Consider the following 17,923-nt stretch of genomic DNA (forward strand, 5'->3'; position numbering starts at 1 on the left):
GTGATATCTTTCATTATATGTTCTATTAAAAATGTACTTCTTAATTTCAGGGACAGTTCACTAGTGTTTATTTAGTAGCTTTGAGTATTTAGCCATTATTTGCCCTTCTCTCCTCACCTCAAAGTATTATGGGAAAAGCCCATCGTTTTTGCTTATCCTCACATCCCCAATGTCAGGTATATATGAGGTAGTAAATAAATATTTGGTGAATAAATAATTGACTAAAGGAACAAGAATGGTAGCCTTCTGTTTGACTTTGAATAATCCCAGACAGAATATACTGTTATAGAAATTCACCTTTTCAAGTTTTATACAGCTCTAGAGAGGCAACATAATAGAACAGAAATAATATGACTTTGGAGTCCTTAGCACAACAAACTTTTTGGTCCACTCTGTGTGCCAGGTACTACTTTTGATGCTGGAGTAGGAAAAAAAGTTAAATATGTACCCTTATCTCCAGGAAAGAGAGAGACAAACTTATAAATAGTACTTATTAAACTTACTGGATATGTGCTATATGTATACACTAGGTTCTAAAGGTAGATCCTAAGTGGGTTAACGTAGGTTGGAACAGTGCATTTGAAGAGCACAGAGGTGTGGTCCAAGAAGACTGTTGAGAAGATGGAAGTAGCTATGTGGGTGACAGTTGGCCAGATGAGGTAAATGGGGATCATGTTCTGGATAGAGAGTAGCTGCTTCTGTGGGGACAGATACAAGACATACAAAGAGTGGCAGAAGGTGTAGGAGCCAACTAATGGAGAACTTAGATTTTTATCCAGAATACCATTAAAGACATTTTCAAAACAGCTTTTTGCTCTCTGATGAAAAGGGAAGCATATTTTTTTTATCTTGTAGAAGATCTCAGAAAGACATCAAAGTGTATAAAGAATACAATAGGGAACCCTGGGTGGCTCAGCGGTTTGACGCCTGCCTTTGGCCCAGGGTCCGATCCTGGAGTCTCCAGATCGAGTCCCGCATCGGGCTCCCGGCATGGAGCCTGCTTCTCCCTCTGCCTGCGTCTCTGCCTCTCTCTCTCTCTCTCTCTCTCTCATAAATAAATCTTTAAAAAGAAAAAAAAAAGAATACAATCAATTGTATTCTCTTCAACTAGATATATAACCGGTCTTAACATTTTGGTACATATACTGCTGTAATTCCTCCGTTTTTCTCCCTCTGTCTTCCCTCCTCTTCCCTTTTCCTTCTTCTCCCTTTTCTCCTTTGTTCTTTTACCCTTCTCTGGCCAGATCTTGTTGGCCTATATTGCAACTAAATGAAGGACTCACTGAAAAGAGAGGTTAAGGTATAGAAAGAGGCAAGGTTTTGTCTTGAAGTCATTTTCTGAAATATGATGAAAGAGGCATTGTTTGGGGGGATGGAGAGTTTGAATTTGGTTATTAGATATGTTTAAAAAATATATTCAGCCCACCTGGAAGCGGCTTCTCGCGCTCCTTCTGGAAACTCTGTCAGGTTCAGCCTCCTCACCTCCACTCCAGCCTCCACCATGTTCATCAGGGTGACCCAGAAGTCCTACAAGGTGTCCACCTCCAGCCCCCGGGCCTTCAGCAGCCACTCCTACATGAGCGGGCCCGACTCCCCCATTAGCTCCTCCACCTTCTCCCGGGTGGGCAGCAGCAGCGGCAGCTTCCGGGGTGGCCTGAACAGCAGCATGAGTGTGGTTGGGGGCTACGGCGGGCCTGGGGCCATGGGGGGCATCACGGCCGTCTCAGTGAACCAGAGCCTGCTGAGCCCCCTTAAGCTGGAGGTGGACCCCAACATCCAGGCGGTGTGCACCCAGGAGAAGGAGCAGATCAACAGCCTCAACAAGTTTGCCTCCTTCATCAACAAGTTCAGACACCTGGAGCAGCAGAACAAAATCCTGGAGACCAAGTGTGGCTTCCTGCAGCAGCAGAAAACCGCTGGAGCAACATAGACAACATGTTTGAGAGCTACATCAACAACCTCTGGAGGCAGCTGGACACGCCGGGGCAGGAGAAGCTGAAGCTGGAAGTGGATCTTGGCAATATGCAGGGGCTCGTGGAGGACTTCAAGAATAAATACGAGGATGAGATCAAATTGTGTGGAGACATGGAGAATGAATTTGTCCTCATCAAGAAGGATGTGGATGAAGCTTACATGAACAAGATAGAACTGGAGTCCCACCTGGAAGGGCTGACCGACGAGATCAACTTCTTACGGCAGCTGTATGAAGAGGAGATCCATGAGCTGCAGTCCCAGATCTCGGACACGTCCGTGGTGCTGTCCATGGACAAGAGCCGCTCCCTGGACCTGGACGGCATCATTGCCAAGGTCAAGGCCCAGTACGAGGACATTGCCAACCACAGCCGGGTGGAGGCCGAGACCATGTACCAGATCAAGTACGAGGAGCTGCAGACATTGGCTGGGAAGCATGGGGATGACCTCCATTGCACGAAGACTGAGATTTCTGAGATTAACCGGAGCATCAGCCGCCTCCAGGCTGAGATCGAGACTCTCAAAAACCAGAGGGTTGCACTGGAGGCTGCCATTGCCGACGCCGAGCAGCGCAGGGAGCTGGCCATCAAGGACGCTAATGCCAAGGTGGCTGAGCTGGAGGCCGCCCTGCAGCGAGCCAAGCAGGACATGGCCCAGCAGCTGCGCGAGTACCAGGAGCTCATGAACGTCAAGCTGGCCCTGGACATCGAGATCGCCACCTACCGCAAGCTGCTGGAGGGCGAGGAGAGCCAGCTGGAGTCTGGGATGCAGAACATGAGCATCCATACGAAGACAACCAGCGGCTACTCCGGTGGCCTGAAGTTGGCCTATGGGGGCCTCACAAGCCCTGGCCTCAACTACGGCCAGAGCTCCTTCCAGTCCAGCTTTGGCCCTGGCGGTTCCTTCAGCCACAGCAGCTCCTCCAAGGCTGTGGTTGTGAAGAAGATTGAGACTCGTGATGGGAAGCTGGTGTCTGAGTCGTCTGACGTCCTGCCCAAGTGAAGAGCCACCGTGGGCCCTCCCAGCCTCCTTGCTCTTGTGGCCCCATGAAGCCTTTGAGGGAAGGAGGTGTGCAGGGGAGCCTTGCGTACAAGAGACCCACGTAAGGCTCAGCCCTGGTCCCCAGCCTACCCTTAGGGGGAGTCTAGTGCCCGGTGGACTCCTTCTTGTCCATGCCCCCAACCAAAAGCCAATTCAAGTGTCTTTTCCCAAATAAAGCCGCTGCCAGTCCCCCCCCCTGCCCAAAAAATCTTCATAAACACCTATAGTGCTTAGTATGTCTCTAGTTCTATTTTAAGAGCTTTACAAAATTACATATTTAAATCTCATGACCTTACAAAGTATTAATTATTTCCATTTTATAGATGAGGAAGTTGAGGCATGAAGAGGTCACATAGTTTGTTCAAGGTCTATGTTAGCTGTAACTGTGGTAGACCCTGGAATCCTGGTTCTGGATTTTAAGTCATGGCAGTTTGGCTCCAGTGTTCATGCTCTTTACACTATACTCTCAAGTTGAAGCTGAAACTATTTAGATGAGTATAAGGGAAAACTGGGATTTTTTTGTGGGAATCAGTTTTTTAACATTAAAAAGCCTACTTTCCAATCATTTAGGTTTGGCTTTATTTTTATTTTTATTTTTTAAGCTTTGGTGAATTGAAAGGTCAACTCTATATAGAAATAGGTTTTATCTAGCAACCTGTGATACTCAGTTACTTTCCATAAAGTAAACGATCTGTTAGCATGACAATTTGGATCTTTTTAGAGATATAAACAGTTTAATTGCTTGGCAGTTTTCCCTATTTCTAACTGTTCCTGTAATATGAAAACACTGGTAGAAGTAGAAAATAAAATTAAGACATTTGAAAAGATTCTCTATTTTAAAATAAGATGGAATTGAAAATTGTCAGAAATGCAAAAGATATTTAGCTATTTAACATTATATATGTGGTTTTATATACACACACACACAGACACACACACTTTAAGATATATATCACCATTCTTCTGAAGTAGAAATAAAATGAATTTTTTTTAATAAAATGAAATTTTAACAAAAGAACACATAGAATTTCTAGACTATAAAGATATATTTAATTTTTTTGGCATTGCCCCAAAGTCTCATTTTATATCTCACCTTGAAAAATTCAAATATATGGGGACAGGATATATTTTAGCATGGTATTGCAACTTTTCTTTCTTTTTTTCCTTTAAGATTTTATTTATTTATTCATGAGAGGCACAGAAAGGCAGAGACATAGGCAGAGGGAGAAGCAGGCTTCCTGTGGGAAACCTGATGCGGTACTTGATCCCACAGCTCCAAGATCACAACCTGAGCCAAAGGCAGATGCTCAACCACTGAGCCACCCAGGCGTCCCTATTGCAGCTTTTCTTGAACCAAGAACACTTTATACATTTTTAGACTCTAAGTTTTATTTTTCCTTTTTGAAATGTTATCTATTAGCAGAACATGGCGATTGTGTTACAAAATTTAATGTCTCTAGAAACGACTTCTATGTTCTAACAGTTGAATATTCTATTTTGAGGGAAAATAAATTATGGATTAAGTGGGACCAAAGTATAAAACAAATTTCTTCTGAGTGATAGTGAAACATTTACTGAATTATAACTATTAGCAAAAATAAAGTTGACTAGCCATTTATTTTCCATGTGAACAACATTGTAGCTCACTGCTGTTTATTACAATTAAAAAGTAAGTCTGGTTAGTTAAACACCAAATCTGGATATATAGAGAAAAAATAGTTATTCCAAGAGCTTTCAATAATAAAATAGGAAGTCAGAATTTTGCAGTTTTTTTTTTGGAGTCAGAAGGTGGGTAACTTCCATTTTTAACTTAAATCAGTTTCTGGGTTTATTACCACTTGTTATAAAAGGCTACATTGTAGATGCATGGGTGAAGTAGAAATAGATCAGCCCTCACCAAGCTTTGAATTATTTTAACTCCTGATTGGATTAAGGTTATCTGTTCTTTCTAGAGCCTATAGGCTAGCTGCCTGCTAAAAGAAAACATAAATTCACTTTGGAGGAAGATAAAATTATTTAAACTTTTTTTTAAAAAAACATACAATATTCAGCATTCAGTTGAAAGTAATCAGACATCAAGGAGACAAGACAATGTGATAAAAAAACTAAGATGTAAGGGCAGCCCTGGTGGCTCAGTGGTTTAGCACCACCTTCAGCCCAGGGCCTGATCATGGAGACCGGGATCTAGTTCCATGTGGGCTCCCTGCATGGAGCCTGCTTCTCCCTCTGCCTGTGTCTCTCATGAATAGATAGATAAAATCTTAATAACAACAACAAAAACTAAGATACAATAGACAACAGAAACAGACTTACAAGGGATAGTGGCATTCAGACAAGACTGTTTTTGATATGTTTAAGGAAAATAGAAGATTAGCATTTTGCCAGAGTATTGGTAACTAAGAAAAGAGCTAAACTAAATTCAAAAACTGAAAAAATACAGTAACTGAAATAAGTATCCAGAAGATTGACTTGATAGCATACTAGGATTTGCTTGAGTTAGAATTAATAAACTGGAAGATAAGGTCAGAAACTGTCTTTCAAGCTATATCATGATGAAGGCAAAAAAAAAAAAAGGATAAAAATTACAGAAATGAGAAGATAAAATGAACCAATGTGTAAAATATCCTGAGGAATCTCCAAACAATAGCAGAACCAATAAATGAATTCAGGGAGTTTGTAAAATTTAAGCTCAATGTGTAAAAATTACTTTTGAATATTTATTTGCAATGAACTATTGGAACTTTTGAATATTTATTTGCAATGAACTATTGGAATTCATATGGAAATGTGAAAGAACTAGAATAGGAAAAATAACTATGACAATAAGAGCAAAGTTGAAACACTTAAACTAATGGACTTGAAGGCATATTATTAAAGTACATTAATTGACTCCATTAATACTGGAGTCAATATAGTTAATAAAATAATATTAATTCCATCAATAGAACAGAAAAGAGCATCTAAATATAAATACACACACACACACAGAGACACAAAACTGATTTTTTAGCAAGGTTAGAAAGATAGTTCAGTGGAAAAAAAGAATAACATTTTCAATAAATGATGCCAAAACAATTGTGTAATTCATTAACAAATGAACCTCCATTCACAACTTAAGATATCCAAATAGATATTGATGTAAATGTAAAATCTGAAACTAAAACTTTCCTTGATGGTCCATCAAGTCCATGAATTTTATTAATTCTGTTGATTTTTTCAGTGAGCCAGCTTCTGGTTTCCTTGATTTTCTTTTTTGCTTTTCTGTTATTAATTTCATTGATTGCTTTCTCATCCTTATTATTTTCCTTCTTTTGCTTACTTTGGGCTTGATACGCTCTTGTGTTTTGATTTTTTTTCTCCAAATTCCAGACTTCCCTCTTAATTTCTTATGGCGGAGGTTGAAGTCATTGATCTGAGACTTTAATTTTCTTCTAATAAAAAATATTTAGTACTATAAATTAATCCCAAAGCATTGCCTTAACTGTGTCTCACAAACTTTAATAAATTATGTTTTCATTTTAATTTAGTTTAAACTATTTTTTAACTTCCCTTTTAAATTATTCTTTGACCCACAGGTTATTTAGAATTGTGTTTCTTACTGTTTGAGGATTTTGTAGATAATCTCTCTTTTATTAGTTTTTAATTTAATTCCATTGTGGTCAGAGAATGTGGTTTATGTGATCCAAATAATTTCCAATTTAGTGAATGACTTTTTCATGGCCCAGAATATGGTCTGTCTTGGCTTTTACTATTTAATATTTGAGGTTCTTAAATCTTTCTTCTTTGTAATTGCAACAATTTCCCATATAGTCTTACTTCTTTATCACTGCTTACACTTCACTGTTTCTAGAGTTATTATTCTTTTATTCCTGAATACTAATCTGATTCTGACATTCTTTTTCCAAAAGTTCTGGTGATGTCCCATTATCTACAGGATCATTCTCTTTAGAGACCCTCCGGGTGGTTCAGCGGTTGGGTTGCTGCCTTTAGCTCAGGTCATGATCCCGGGATGCAGAATCGAGTTCCACATTGGGCTCCTGCAAAGAGCCTGCTTCTCCCTTTGCCTATGTCGCTGTCTCTCTCTCTATCTTTGTGTCTCTCATGAATAAATAAATCTTTTTTTTTTTAAAGAATCATTCTCCTTATTGGGGGATTATCTTCAATCATCATCAAGTTATTCTAAGAAAGCCTCATCTAGTATTACTATCCTTTTCAGCCTCTTTTCATATATTCTGTATTCCAACCATGTTAAACTGATTTTCTTTTCCAAAAATTCATTATGGAGTGCATTTCCTACATCTGTACCTTTGATCAAGTTATTCATTTCTTTTGGAATCCCTATCTCTTCCCTTCTTACTTTATATTTAACATTCATGCCAATTCTGTTCACCTATGGAATTTTCTTTCCTTTTTTTCAGCCAGAATCTACTGTGTCTTTGGTTCATTGTTTATACATATCTTAGAGTATGCTTTGACTTGAGATGCCATATTTATGTAGGCACTCAGTGTTTCTTCGGATCTCAATAGTGAGGAAATTAAGATAATTATAAGGGGTTTTTCAAAATTAATAGAATTAATATCTTTAATTCTGCACATGGACCAAGAGATTCAGTAAAGGTAAAAAATTTAAGTTCTACAAATGGAACAAAATCCCAGCTCAGTTTTCACTAAATCTTAGACATGACCAATCAGGGAGTTTGACAGTACTACAGAAATTAATGAATTGCAAAAAGAAACTGAAAATACTTTATCAACTGCCATCTATAAAATTATGTGTTCCTATACTTAGTGAAGGTAATATGTAGTAATGTTGGTGATTAGTTGGAAAATAAAATTATGAATGATGTTGGTATTGTATACATTTATGACAGAGATAGATGGATCAAAATATGAACAGGAGGAGAAGTTGAAATGACTTCCAAAGCTAGAAATTCCTCATGGTAGCCAAAGCTATTCAGTCAATAATTTCATATTATGTTCAAAATTTAGTTTAAGTTATGATAAAGCAATAGAAAGAATAATATTTTTCTAAACAACCTAAAAATTTCACATTATAATAAAATGATCTACATTTATATTTCAGGTTAAAATGAAAATTCAGAAGTGTTCATTTTTTTTATTCCTTTCATTCACTAATTTATCTGCTAATTACCTGCTGTATACTTCATGATCTATAAAAAATTGTGTAAGAGTTGTTCTTATAGCTAAGAAGAGAAGCTCTGTGCAATAGTAACATTTGAGTATCATTTTACAGTTTTCAAAACACTTTCAGGTGTGCTGTTTCTTGGGAGGAAAGGAATCCTAGTGAAAGGTGTCATTGGTATATGAAATCTGTGGTCTTTTTTTTTTCTGGTCAGTGGAAAGAAAGGGAGCTAGGTGAATAAACATGTGCTAAGTTTTTTTTTTTTTGTTACCATTACAGAAGCTCTTTAGAACTGGATTACTTGGACTATAGACATTTTTAGAGTTATTAAGTATGGTGTGTGTAGCATAGCTGAAAATAGACATATTCAAATATTATTGAATCTTTTGAAGGTGAGATCATGTATATCAGAATCTAAGATTTGGCGGTAATATATATATAAATGCATTCTCCTCCAAGGGAGATGTATGGCAACCTTTAGCATAGAAAATTGGGAGGAACCCTTTAGTTATCTAAGAGTCTTACAAGAAATGCTGACTGATGTTTCTATAATGATTTCACCCCAATTCCAGAAGGTATAAGTCATGTGTGATTATGAATTTAACACATTAGGTAATTGCCCCAGTTCTGCCTTTATCCTTTTTTGGTTATTTATCCTCCCCATTCATGCCTGTTCTTGTTTTTACTTAGCAGTTGACGTTTTTACACTGACTTGGGGTAAAAAAAAACCAGCAAGAACTAAATGCCTCCATTTCATACCCGCCATATTTATAAATTTTTTTCTTTGAAGTGTTTGTTAAGCCTGATCTGTTTTATCTAGTTGCAAAATGTGGAACATTGCTTTACAGTAGAATTAAAATAGATGATCAGTTATTTTCAAGGTGAAGCATTTCCAATTACACTGCTAAAAAATAGTCTGGATAGTTTTGTTCAGGAAAATATATTTAATTGTTTAAACAAAACAGGTAAATGTAGCTGATACTTAAATTTATTTTTTTGAAACATTTTAAGCCATTTCAGTCAAATTAAAATAAATTTAAATGTTGAATTATTAAATTTACAGTTAAATACTCTCTTCCTGAAATAACTAATCATAATCTGTTGGTCTTTTTTTTTTTTTTTTAAGATTTTATTTATTCATTCACGAGAGACACACACAGAGAGAGAGGCAGAGACACAGGCAGAGGGAGAAGCAGGCTCCATGCAGGGAGCCCGACGTGGGACTCGATCCCGGGTCTCCAGAATCACACCCTGGGCTGAAGGCAGCGCTAAACCGCCGAGCCACCTGGGCTGCCCATCTGTTGGTCTTTTTAAAAAAAATTTACTTAATTTTATTCATGAGAGACAGACACACAGAGAGAGGCAGAGACATAGGCAGAGGGAGAAGCAGGCTCCCTGTAGGGATCCTGATGCAGAACTCGATTCCAAGACTCGGGGATCATGACCTGAGCTGAAGGCAGACGCTCAACCACTCAGCCACCCAGGTTCCCCTAATCTGTTTCCTTATTCCTCTATGCTGATATTTGTTTAGAGAATGAGAATAGTGTTTTGCCCCTGCACTATCAGAATTCCTGATCTATAGACTCTATGACAATAATAAAATGCTTAATTTCAGCTACTGTGTTTTGGGATAGTTTATTATGCAGCAAGAGTGATTGAAAGATAAGTGAAATTTGATTATGCTAAAGAGAAAAGGCTCTTTACTGCTCTAGCAAAAGTTCAGAAATAGGATGTTAAATTGCCTGAAGCTTAGTATTTATTTTGGATTTGAAGGGATATTAGTTCATAACAGAAGAGAAAGCTGCAAAAGATAGTAGGGGCCAGTTTGTGGCTTTTAACACTTCATTAATGGGTTTAAACTTTTTTCTGTGTGTAATGGGAACATGAAGTTTTTTGAGTATAAAAGATCATAGAAAATGACAATGGAACTCTTAGATAGTTCCAACATCTTAGAATGTGTCTCAGGTTCATTTATTCTCATATGTTTATTCAGCAGACATTTGTCATACTTAAACTTTTGGCCAGAAACATAGTTTTGATGGTGTTTTTTTTTTTTTTTTAAACTACAAAGGCTTATTTACTATTTTTATGACATAAACAGTCAGAATAAGGGTCTGGTAAGAAAGCTAGTCATGACTTTTTTTTTATTGTTCTAAGTAGGGCACTAAAAATTATCCTGGCTATGTGTATATATTAAGTAGTTATAATGATAATGCAGAGTCTGATTATGGTAGAAAAGACTTGAAGGTTAAATCAAGTTCAGAAAATATTTAGTGGCGATACAAATCTCTGTGAATTTGTTAACTCTCACTTATGGATATTTATGAAAAAGCCTCCGGGAATTTGATGGGGATTGCATTCAATCTGTAGTTCAGTCTTGGGGGAGAATTGACATCCTAACAGTATCATTCTACTAATTCATGAATCCAGAATTTCTCTCCATTTATTTAGGTCTTCTGTAATTTCTTTCATCGGTGATTTGTAGTTATCTTGCAGCCTTGCTAAAATCATTTATTCTATGAGTTTATGTTCAGTTTTCTTAGTGCTTTTATTTTCGATTATTTTTTTTTAAAAAAAGGTTTTTTTTTGTTTGAAAAAGATTTCATTTATATTTGAGACAGAGAGAGCACAAGCAGGAGGGAGGAGTACTCAGGAGGGAGGAGTTCTCAGCAGGGAGCCCGATGTGGGGCTTGATTCCAGGAATCTGGAATCATGACCTGAGCCTAAGGCAGATGCTTAACCTGCTGAGCCACTCAGCTTCCTCTAGAAAATATTCTTGAACTTTTACATCATGAAAACACATTTGTGATGGTACTATCTCAGTCACTATGACTTTGTAAAATTCTTTTTATTGTAATATTTTATGCACAAAGTAAGAAAATGTTTTTAAGTCTTTGTTTTTATCTAGCTTATATTTATTATTATTTTCTACCAGTTGGGGTTCCAGAACATTTTGTCAGTATCTTTCATTGCATATTGTTTCACATGGGATTCTGTCATAGGATTCAACAAATTTCTACTTGTTATGCCTTTCTTTGGTCTCTTTTTACAGGCAAAAATTCATATACACTTGACTGTTTAACAACATGGGTTTAGGGCACTCACATTTCCCCTTTCCTGTGCAGTCAAAAGTCTGTGTATGATAACTTGATTTTCCAAAAACTTAACAACTAATAGCTTACTGTTGACCTGAAACCTTACCGCCAATATAAATAACCAATTAACACATATTTTATATGTTTTATGTATTATATACTATATTCTTACAATAAAATAAACCAGAGAAAAAGTGTTAGTAAGAAAATTGTGAGGACACCTTACCTGGGTGGCTTAGTGGTTGAGTGTCTTTGGCTCAGGGGTCCTAGGATCGAGCCCTGCGTCAGGCTCCCCAAGGGAGCCTACTTCTCCCTCTGCCTGTGTTGGTCTCTGCCTCTCTCTGTGTGGTTTTATTTATTTTATTCATGAGAGACACAAAGAGAGAGACAGAGAAAGACACAGGCAGAGGGAGAAGCAGGCTCCATGAAGGGAGCCCGATGTGGGACTCAATCCCAGGCCTCCTGGATCATGCCCTGAGCCTGAGGCAGACCCTCAGCCACTGAGCCACCCAGGCGTCCCAATAAATAAGAAAATCTTAAAAAAAAATCGTAAGGATGAGAAAATACACTTATTGTGCTGTGCTGTATTTATTGAATTAAAAAAATCCACATATAAGCATACTTCTGCAGTTCAAACACCTGTTGTTCAAGGGTTAACTGTAATTTAACTTCTTAGTTTTCTCAATGCTTAAGCATAATGCATGGCTCTTATGTTTAATAAATAGCTATTGATTGCTTTGAGGAGAAGAGAAAAATTGCATGTAGGTAACACAGAACCATTTTTCTCAAGGCTTATTACCACCAAGGAAATAATAGCAAAGTAGCAAGAAATAGTATTCCATGGGAAACATGACTCTGAGCTTGTGGTCAGTTTGTTTGGATATTATCTGCATTGGTCCAGGTGGAGAGAAATTCCTGTGTTGATAGCTGAATTAAACTAGATAAGAAAACAAACAGAAAAATAAATACTTATTCATATAAAATAATTAGGAAGTAAAGTTTGAAAGAAAACACAATTATTTCCCCTACTTGTTTTAAACTGATGAAAGATTTACACTTTTATAAATTCACTTTTATTTTTGTTGAACATCTTTTCCTATAAATTGATATATAAATTTAATAAAACTGACAAAATATATTTCTCATTTTCAGTCTGAATAATAGTTTTTTTTTTTTTTTAAGAATTTGAAGCTCAGTAACTATATACTCTAATCAATTTCACAGTCATCAAAGTCTTTTACCAATGTGTGATTTACCACTATAGATTCTTTATCTGGCTATTGGTTCTTGGTATTAGAACATGTTGTAAGATAGGTAGGGACTCAGGCTGATTATTTCATGGTGACCCTTTTCAAAAAATAATCTTTGCTTTTAGTTTTCAGAAGTAAGAATCATTTTTTTTTTTTTTTGTAGGGGAGAAAGGTTGTTGTTAATGGTATAAGTATCTGTGTGAAGTCTTTGGACCTAATAAAATATTAGCCATTTCGTTAATTTATTCAACAGTTATTTGAGTGCCAAATTTGTGTACAGTATGCTTCTTCTGTATTCTCATAGATGCTTCAATCAAGTAATAACTTAAAAAGTCCATTACAGGTATAGTCTCAAAAATTAAATAATCTTTTGGTGGGCTTATTAAAACTGTGCTCCAGCATGACATTGAAAGGATGTACTGTATATTTTCTTTTCATTTCCCAGTTTTGGATAAGTTTCTTAGCACTATGTATGGTGGTAGACATTGTAACCTAAGTTAAAACACAAAAAGGTTGATATCCTTAATTAATGAGCACCTAGAAATGAATAAAACCCAATAGAAAAAAATAGAATACAAACTGTCTTTTCAATGAAGGAGAAATTCACTTTGCCAGTAACTATGAGAAGCTACCTCTAATCTCAGGCATAATTTTATTTTATTATTTTTTTTTTCAGGCATAATTTTAAAAGGCAAATTAAAATAACAGTGAATGAAGAGTTCAGCAGTCAGATTGGCCAAATTATAAAGGTCTATAAGTAAGTGTTGGTAACTTGGTAGGCATATACACACATTAATGATGAGGTTTTAATTTGTTACAACAAGCATATTCTTTGGTATTTCTTCTACTAGGTTTCTGGTTAGGTAAATAGACCAAGTTTCAGATTTATGGAAAAGAATTAGATAGATTGTCTGGAAAGTTCTTTATGATACCATTAAGTGAGAAAAAGATGATGTGGATAGATAACAAATTTTTATTTAAAAAACTATTACATGTGTATGTTTATAGCTAGATCTGAAGCAATGAAAGAATATTTGTTTCCTTTTGTGACATAAGATTTTATTTTTTTTTCAAGTAGAGGTAGGTGATTTTAATTGTATTTTTAAAATAATTTTCTTCATATAAGTATGAAAACTGAAATAGTAACATTCTCTGGGAGATTTCCTGTTGTGGCATTTTATGAAATTACCCAATTTAATAGGAGAAGCCTTCAGTGTGTCCTATTGATATTTAAGAGGGAGAAAGCAGAACAAGTATTAATAGTATATAATACTCCAAAGTGTCATAAATAAGCTAAGAGTGGAGGAATGAATATTTTACACAAATAAATTACAGGTATTTGTGACCTGGGCCTCATGTCTTACTTCTTATTTCTCTTTCTTTTCCTCAGTACTCTTCCTCCCTGCCTTTCTCTTTCAAAGGTGAACATTCTTTGATTCAGTTTTATAGTATTTTGAGACACTTTAATCCCAATTAATTCTTCACTTCAGTAGGGAAACTGGAAGGAGGTTTCCTCTAGTTGAGTCAAGTGGTTGGAATGGTGAGACTAGGCAGGGAGGGATAAACCAAAGTTATGAGTTACTTATGTGGTGACTCATGAAGGAATCAAGTTTTGAGTAGCTGCGTGCCAAAAGAGAAGAAAGGTGTAGACAAGGTGTGTGTGTGTGTGTGTGTGTGTGTGTGTGCATGCCTACACATGTGTGACCTGGTAAAGTATGTACCATACCTTAGGTATGCCCCTAAGATTACATATTAATATAGTTAAATCTGTGATGTGTAAGGCTACTTAATATAAATTTTCATAATGTGCTGTAATAAGTGATGCTTCCAAGTAGTATGCAATAAATATGTAGGTAGAAGGGCCAACCTAAATGAATGTGTGTTCAGATTTCCACATCTCCATCTTCACACCCAATGTCAATGCATTTGTTTCTGATTGGAAAATAATATAATTAAATTTACTAAAATTATGTATAAACTGATAGTATCCAGTAACTCATTGAGAGTCAAAGGATTCTTATGAGAAAAACTAAGCATCTGTGTTTTCTTTCTTTCTTTCTTTCTTTCTTTCTTTCTTTCTTTCTTTCTTTCTTTCTTCTTTCTTTCTTTCTTTCTTCTTTCTTTCTTTCTTTCTTTCTTTCTTTCTTTCTTTCTTTCTTCCTTTCTTCCTTTCTTCCTTTCTTCCCCTCTCTCTCTCTCTCTCTCTCTCTCTCTCTCTCTTTCTTTCTTTCATTTTATTTATTCATGAGAGATGCACAGAGAGAGGCAGAGACATAGGCAGAGGGAGAAGCAGGCTCCCTGCAGGAGAGTCTAATGTGGGACTCTATTCCAGGACCCTGTGATCACAACCTGAGCCAAAGGCAGACGCTCAACCACTGAGCCACCAAGGTGCCACACCAAGTACATTTTAACAAAGATTTTTGATGTCTAATTTTACTCCTTAACTGTTTGGTTGTTTGGCCTATTTTTAGGATGTTGGTCATATTCTGCGTGATTGAGGATGTTGAACAAATGAGATGTAGGAAAATTTTTATGATTCAAATTTTAAGCAAATTTCCTGTACCTGTTTTGAGTTCTTGCTCCACATTCTAAAATACGTAAGAAACATACAGTTTATTCTGCAGTGTTCAAGTAAGTGCTTGGTGTGTATCAGCATAAATTAATTAATTAATTAATTAATTTATATTTTTATTTTTGAAAATATTTTATTCATGACAGAGAGAGAGAGAGAGACAGTGAGAGAGACAGAGACAGAGAGACAGGCAGACAGAGAGACAGGCAGGCAGAGGGAGAAGCAGGCTCTGTGCAGGGAGCTTGACATGGAACTTGATCCCAGGTCTCCAGGACCACACCCCAGGCTGAAAGCGGCGCCAAATCACTGGGCCACCGGAGCTGCCTGCATATATTCTTTTATTGATGTTGGTTGTTTTTGTTTTTAAAAATCATTTGGGGCGCCTGGCTGGTTCAGTCAGTAGAGTATGAACTCTTGATCTCAGGGTCGTGAGATGGAGCCCCATGTTGGACATAGAAATTACTAAAAAAAAAAAAAAAGGTACTCTTGGGGCATCTGGTTAGCTCAACTGGTGAAGCATATGATTCTTGATCTTGGGGTCATGCGAATGTAGAGTTTACATTAAAAAATAATTAGCCTTAGGAGAAATAGGTGACCAACTACTGAAGAGTCATTTTTAAAACTGGCTTGTGAGAAAACCAGCCCTGAGTACCTCTGTTTTGAAATTGTGGCTTGAAGTTTCTTCTTTTTACCATGTGAAAAAAAAAGAATCTTTCCCTATCTAAACAGTGTTAAGGCTTTATATGTAAATGCTCTGGGGGGAAATGAGAAACCTCCCCAAATTTATATTAAATTCTTTCTTAGGAACAGAATTCGATTGAAAGAATGAATATTCCACAGGAAATGTTCAAGGAAGTAAGCAGGCTGAGTGGATTGGAAGATTCAAGCCAGTCTTACCTGAAAATTTTGTCTGTTATCTAAGTATATTTCAATAATATTCTCTCTGCATGATTATTTTCTCTTCTGGATGTCAATTCCATTTCTTTGGAGAATAACCTCCATTTATTGAATGTTGGCAGTCATCACTAACAGGGAAATGAAGTTGAAACCACAGTGAGATACCACCTCATACTGACTAGGATGAGTACTGTTGAAAAAACTCCCGAAATAACAAGTGTTAGCAAGGATGTGGAGACTTTGGAACCCTTGTGCACTGTTGATGGGAATGTAAAATGGTACAGCTGCTGTATAGTGTTTCTTCAAAAAATTAAAAATAGAATTATCATATGATCCAGCAGATCCACTTCTGGATATGTATTCAGAAGAATTGAAAGCAGAGTCTCAAAGAGATATTTGTATATCCATGTTCAAATTCAAAGCAGCATTATTTATAATAGCTCAAATGTGGAAGCAACCCAAGTGTTCATTGACTAATGAATGGATAAAGAAAATGTGGCATATTTATACAATAGAACATTGGCCTTAAAAGAGAAGGAAATCCTGTCCTATGATACAACATGGATGAACCTTGAGGTTCACTTATATGAAGTCTTTAAAATAGTCAAACTCTTAGAAACAAGGAGTGGAATGGCATTTGCCAGGAACTGTAGGGTAAGGTAAATTGTGAGATGTTGTGAATCCAGAGTTTTGGCCCTGCAGGATGATAAAGTTCTAGAGATCCATTGCATGTCAATGTGAATATAGGTAATGCTGTTGAACTGCACACTTAAAAATGGCTATGATGATAAATTTGTGTTTTTACCATGATCAGAACTAAATAAAATATTGATACCAAGGTCTAACTGCCAAGATGCTCTTAATTTATATGGTTTGGGATGGGGTCCTGGCACTGAAAAATTGTAAAAGCCTCCTAGGTGATTCTGCAGCATGCTCAGATTTGTGAATCACTGAAATAAGCATAAAAACATAAGGAATTAGGGGTGCTTGGGTGGCTCAATTGGTTAAGTGGGTGCCTTCGGCTCAGGTCATGATCTCAGGTCCTGGGATTGAGCTCTGTATCAGGTTCTCTGCTCCATGAATGCAGAATCTGCTTCTCCCTCTCCCTGTGTCCCCTCCCCAGTTTGTGTCCCTCCCCAAATAAGTAACTAAAATCTTTAAAAAGACTCCCTCAAAACCCATAAGGAATCGTAAGACAAGCTACTAGGTAGATGATATCATGTGTCGTAAATAATTTCATTCCAAGAAATTAAATATTCTTTGGTTCACATGCTGTTCAATTCTGATTTACTAAGCAATCTTTTATTAGCCATTGGAGTTGGCATCAGAGAACCCTTTTAATAATAAATTGAATAGATTTGTGAAACAAATGAATCTTGATTCTCTCATGAATGATTTTCACCATGCCTATAACATAATAACACATCAGTTGGTTAAGAATTTATTTATTTATTTTATTTTTTTTAAAAATTTTTAAAAAAATTTTTATTTATTTATGGTAGTCACACAGAGAGAGAGAGAGAGAGAGAGAGAGGTAGAGACACAGGCAGAGGGAGAAGCAGGCTCCATGCACTGGGAGCCCGACGTGGGATTCGATCCCGGGTCTCCAGGATCACGCCCTGGGCCAAAAGCAGGCGCTAAACTGCTGCGCCACCCAGGGATCCCAAGAAAAAAATTTTTTTAATAACTTTTTTTTAAAGATTTATTATTTATTATTTATTTATTTATTTATTTATTCATTCATTCATTCATTCATTCATTCATTCATGAGAGACAGAGAGAGAGAGAGAGAGAGAGAGAGAGGCAGAGACACAGGCAGAGGGAGAAGCAGGCTCCATGCAGGGAGCCTGACATGGGACTCGATCCTGGGTCTCCAGGATCAGGTCCTGGCCTCAAGGCAGTGCTAAACCACTGAGCCACTGGGGCTGCCCTGGTTAAGAATTTTTAAATCTCC

General features: G+C 36.9%; 2 protein-coding genes across 5 annotated transcripts in view; both read left to right on the forward strand.

The window, feature by feature from the left end:
- The window catches only part of SBF2 (SET binding factor 2), a 463,379-nt gene that overhangs the window by 110,094 nt on the left and 335,362 nt on the right, over positions 1-17,923 (forward strand). The gene's annotated exons all lie outside the window — the stretch shown is intronic.
- On the forward strand, positions 1,490-2,973 carry LOC129504782 (keratin, type II cytoskeletal 8-like). The gene is given in 2 exon segments (XM_055317653.1): positions 1,490-1,916; positions 1,919-2,973. Coding segments are annotated over 2 exon segments (1,470 nt in total). The 5' UTR covers positions 1,490-1,501.

The sequence above is a fragment of the Nyctereutes procyonoides genome, unplaced genomic scaffold, assembly GCF_905146905.1.
Source record: "Nyctereutes procyonoides isolate TBG_1078 unplaced genomic scaffold, NYPRO_anot_genome, whole genome shotgun sequence".
Classification (NCBI taxonomy): Eukaryota; Metazoa; Chordata; class Mammalia; order Carnivora; family Canidae; genus Nyctereutes; species Nyctereutes procyonoides.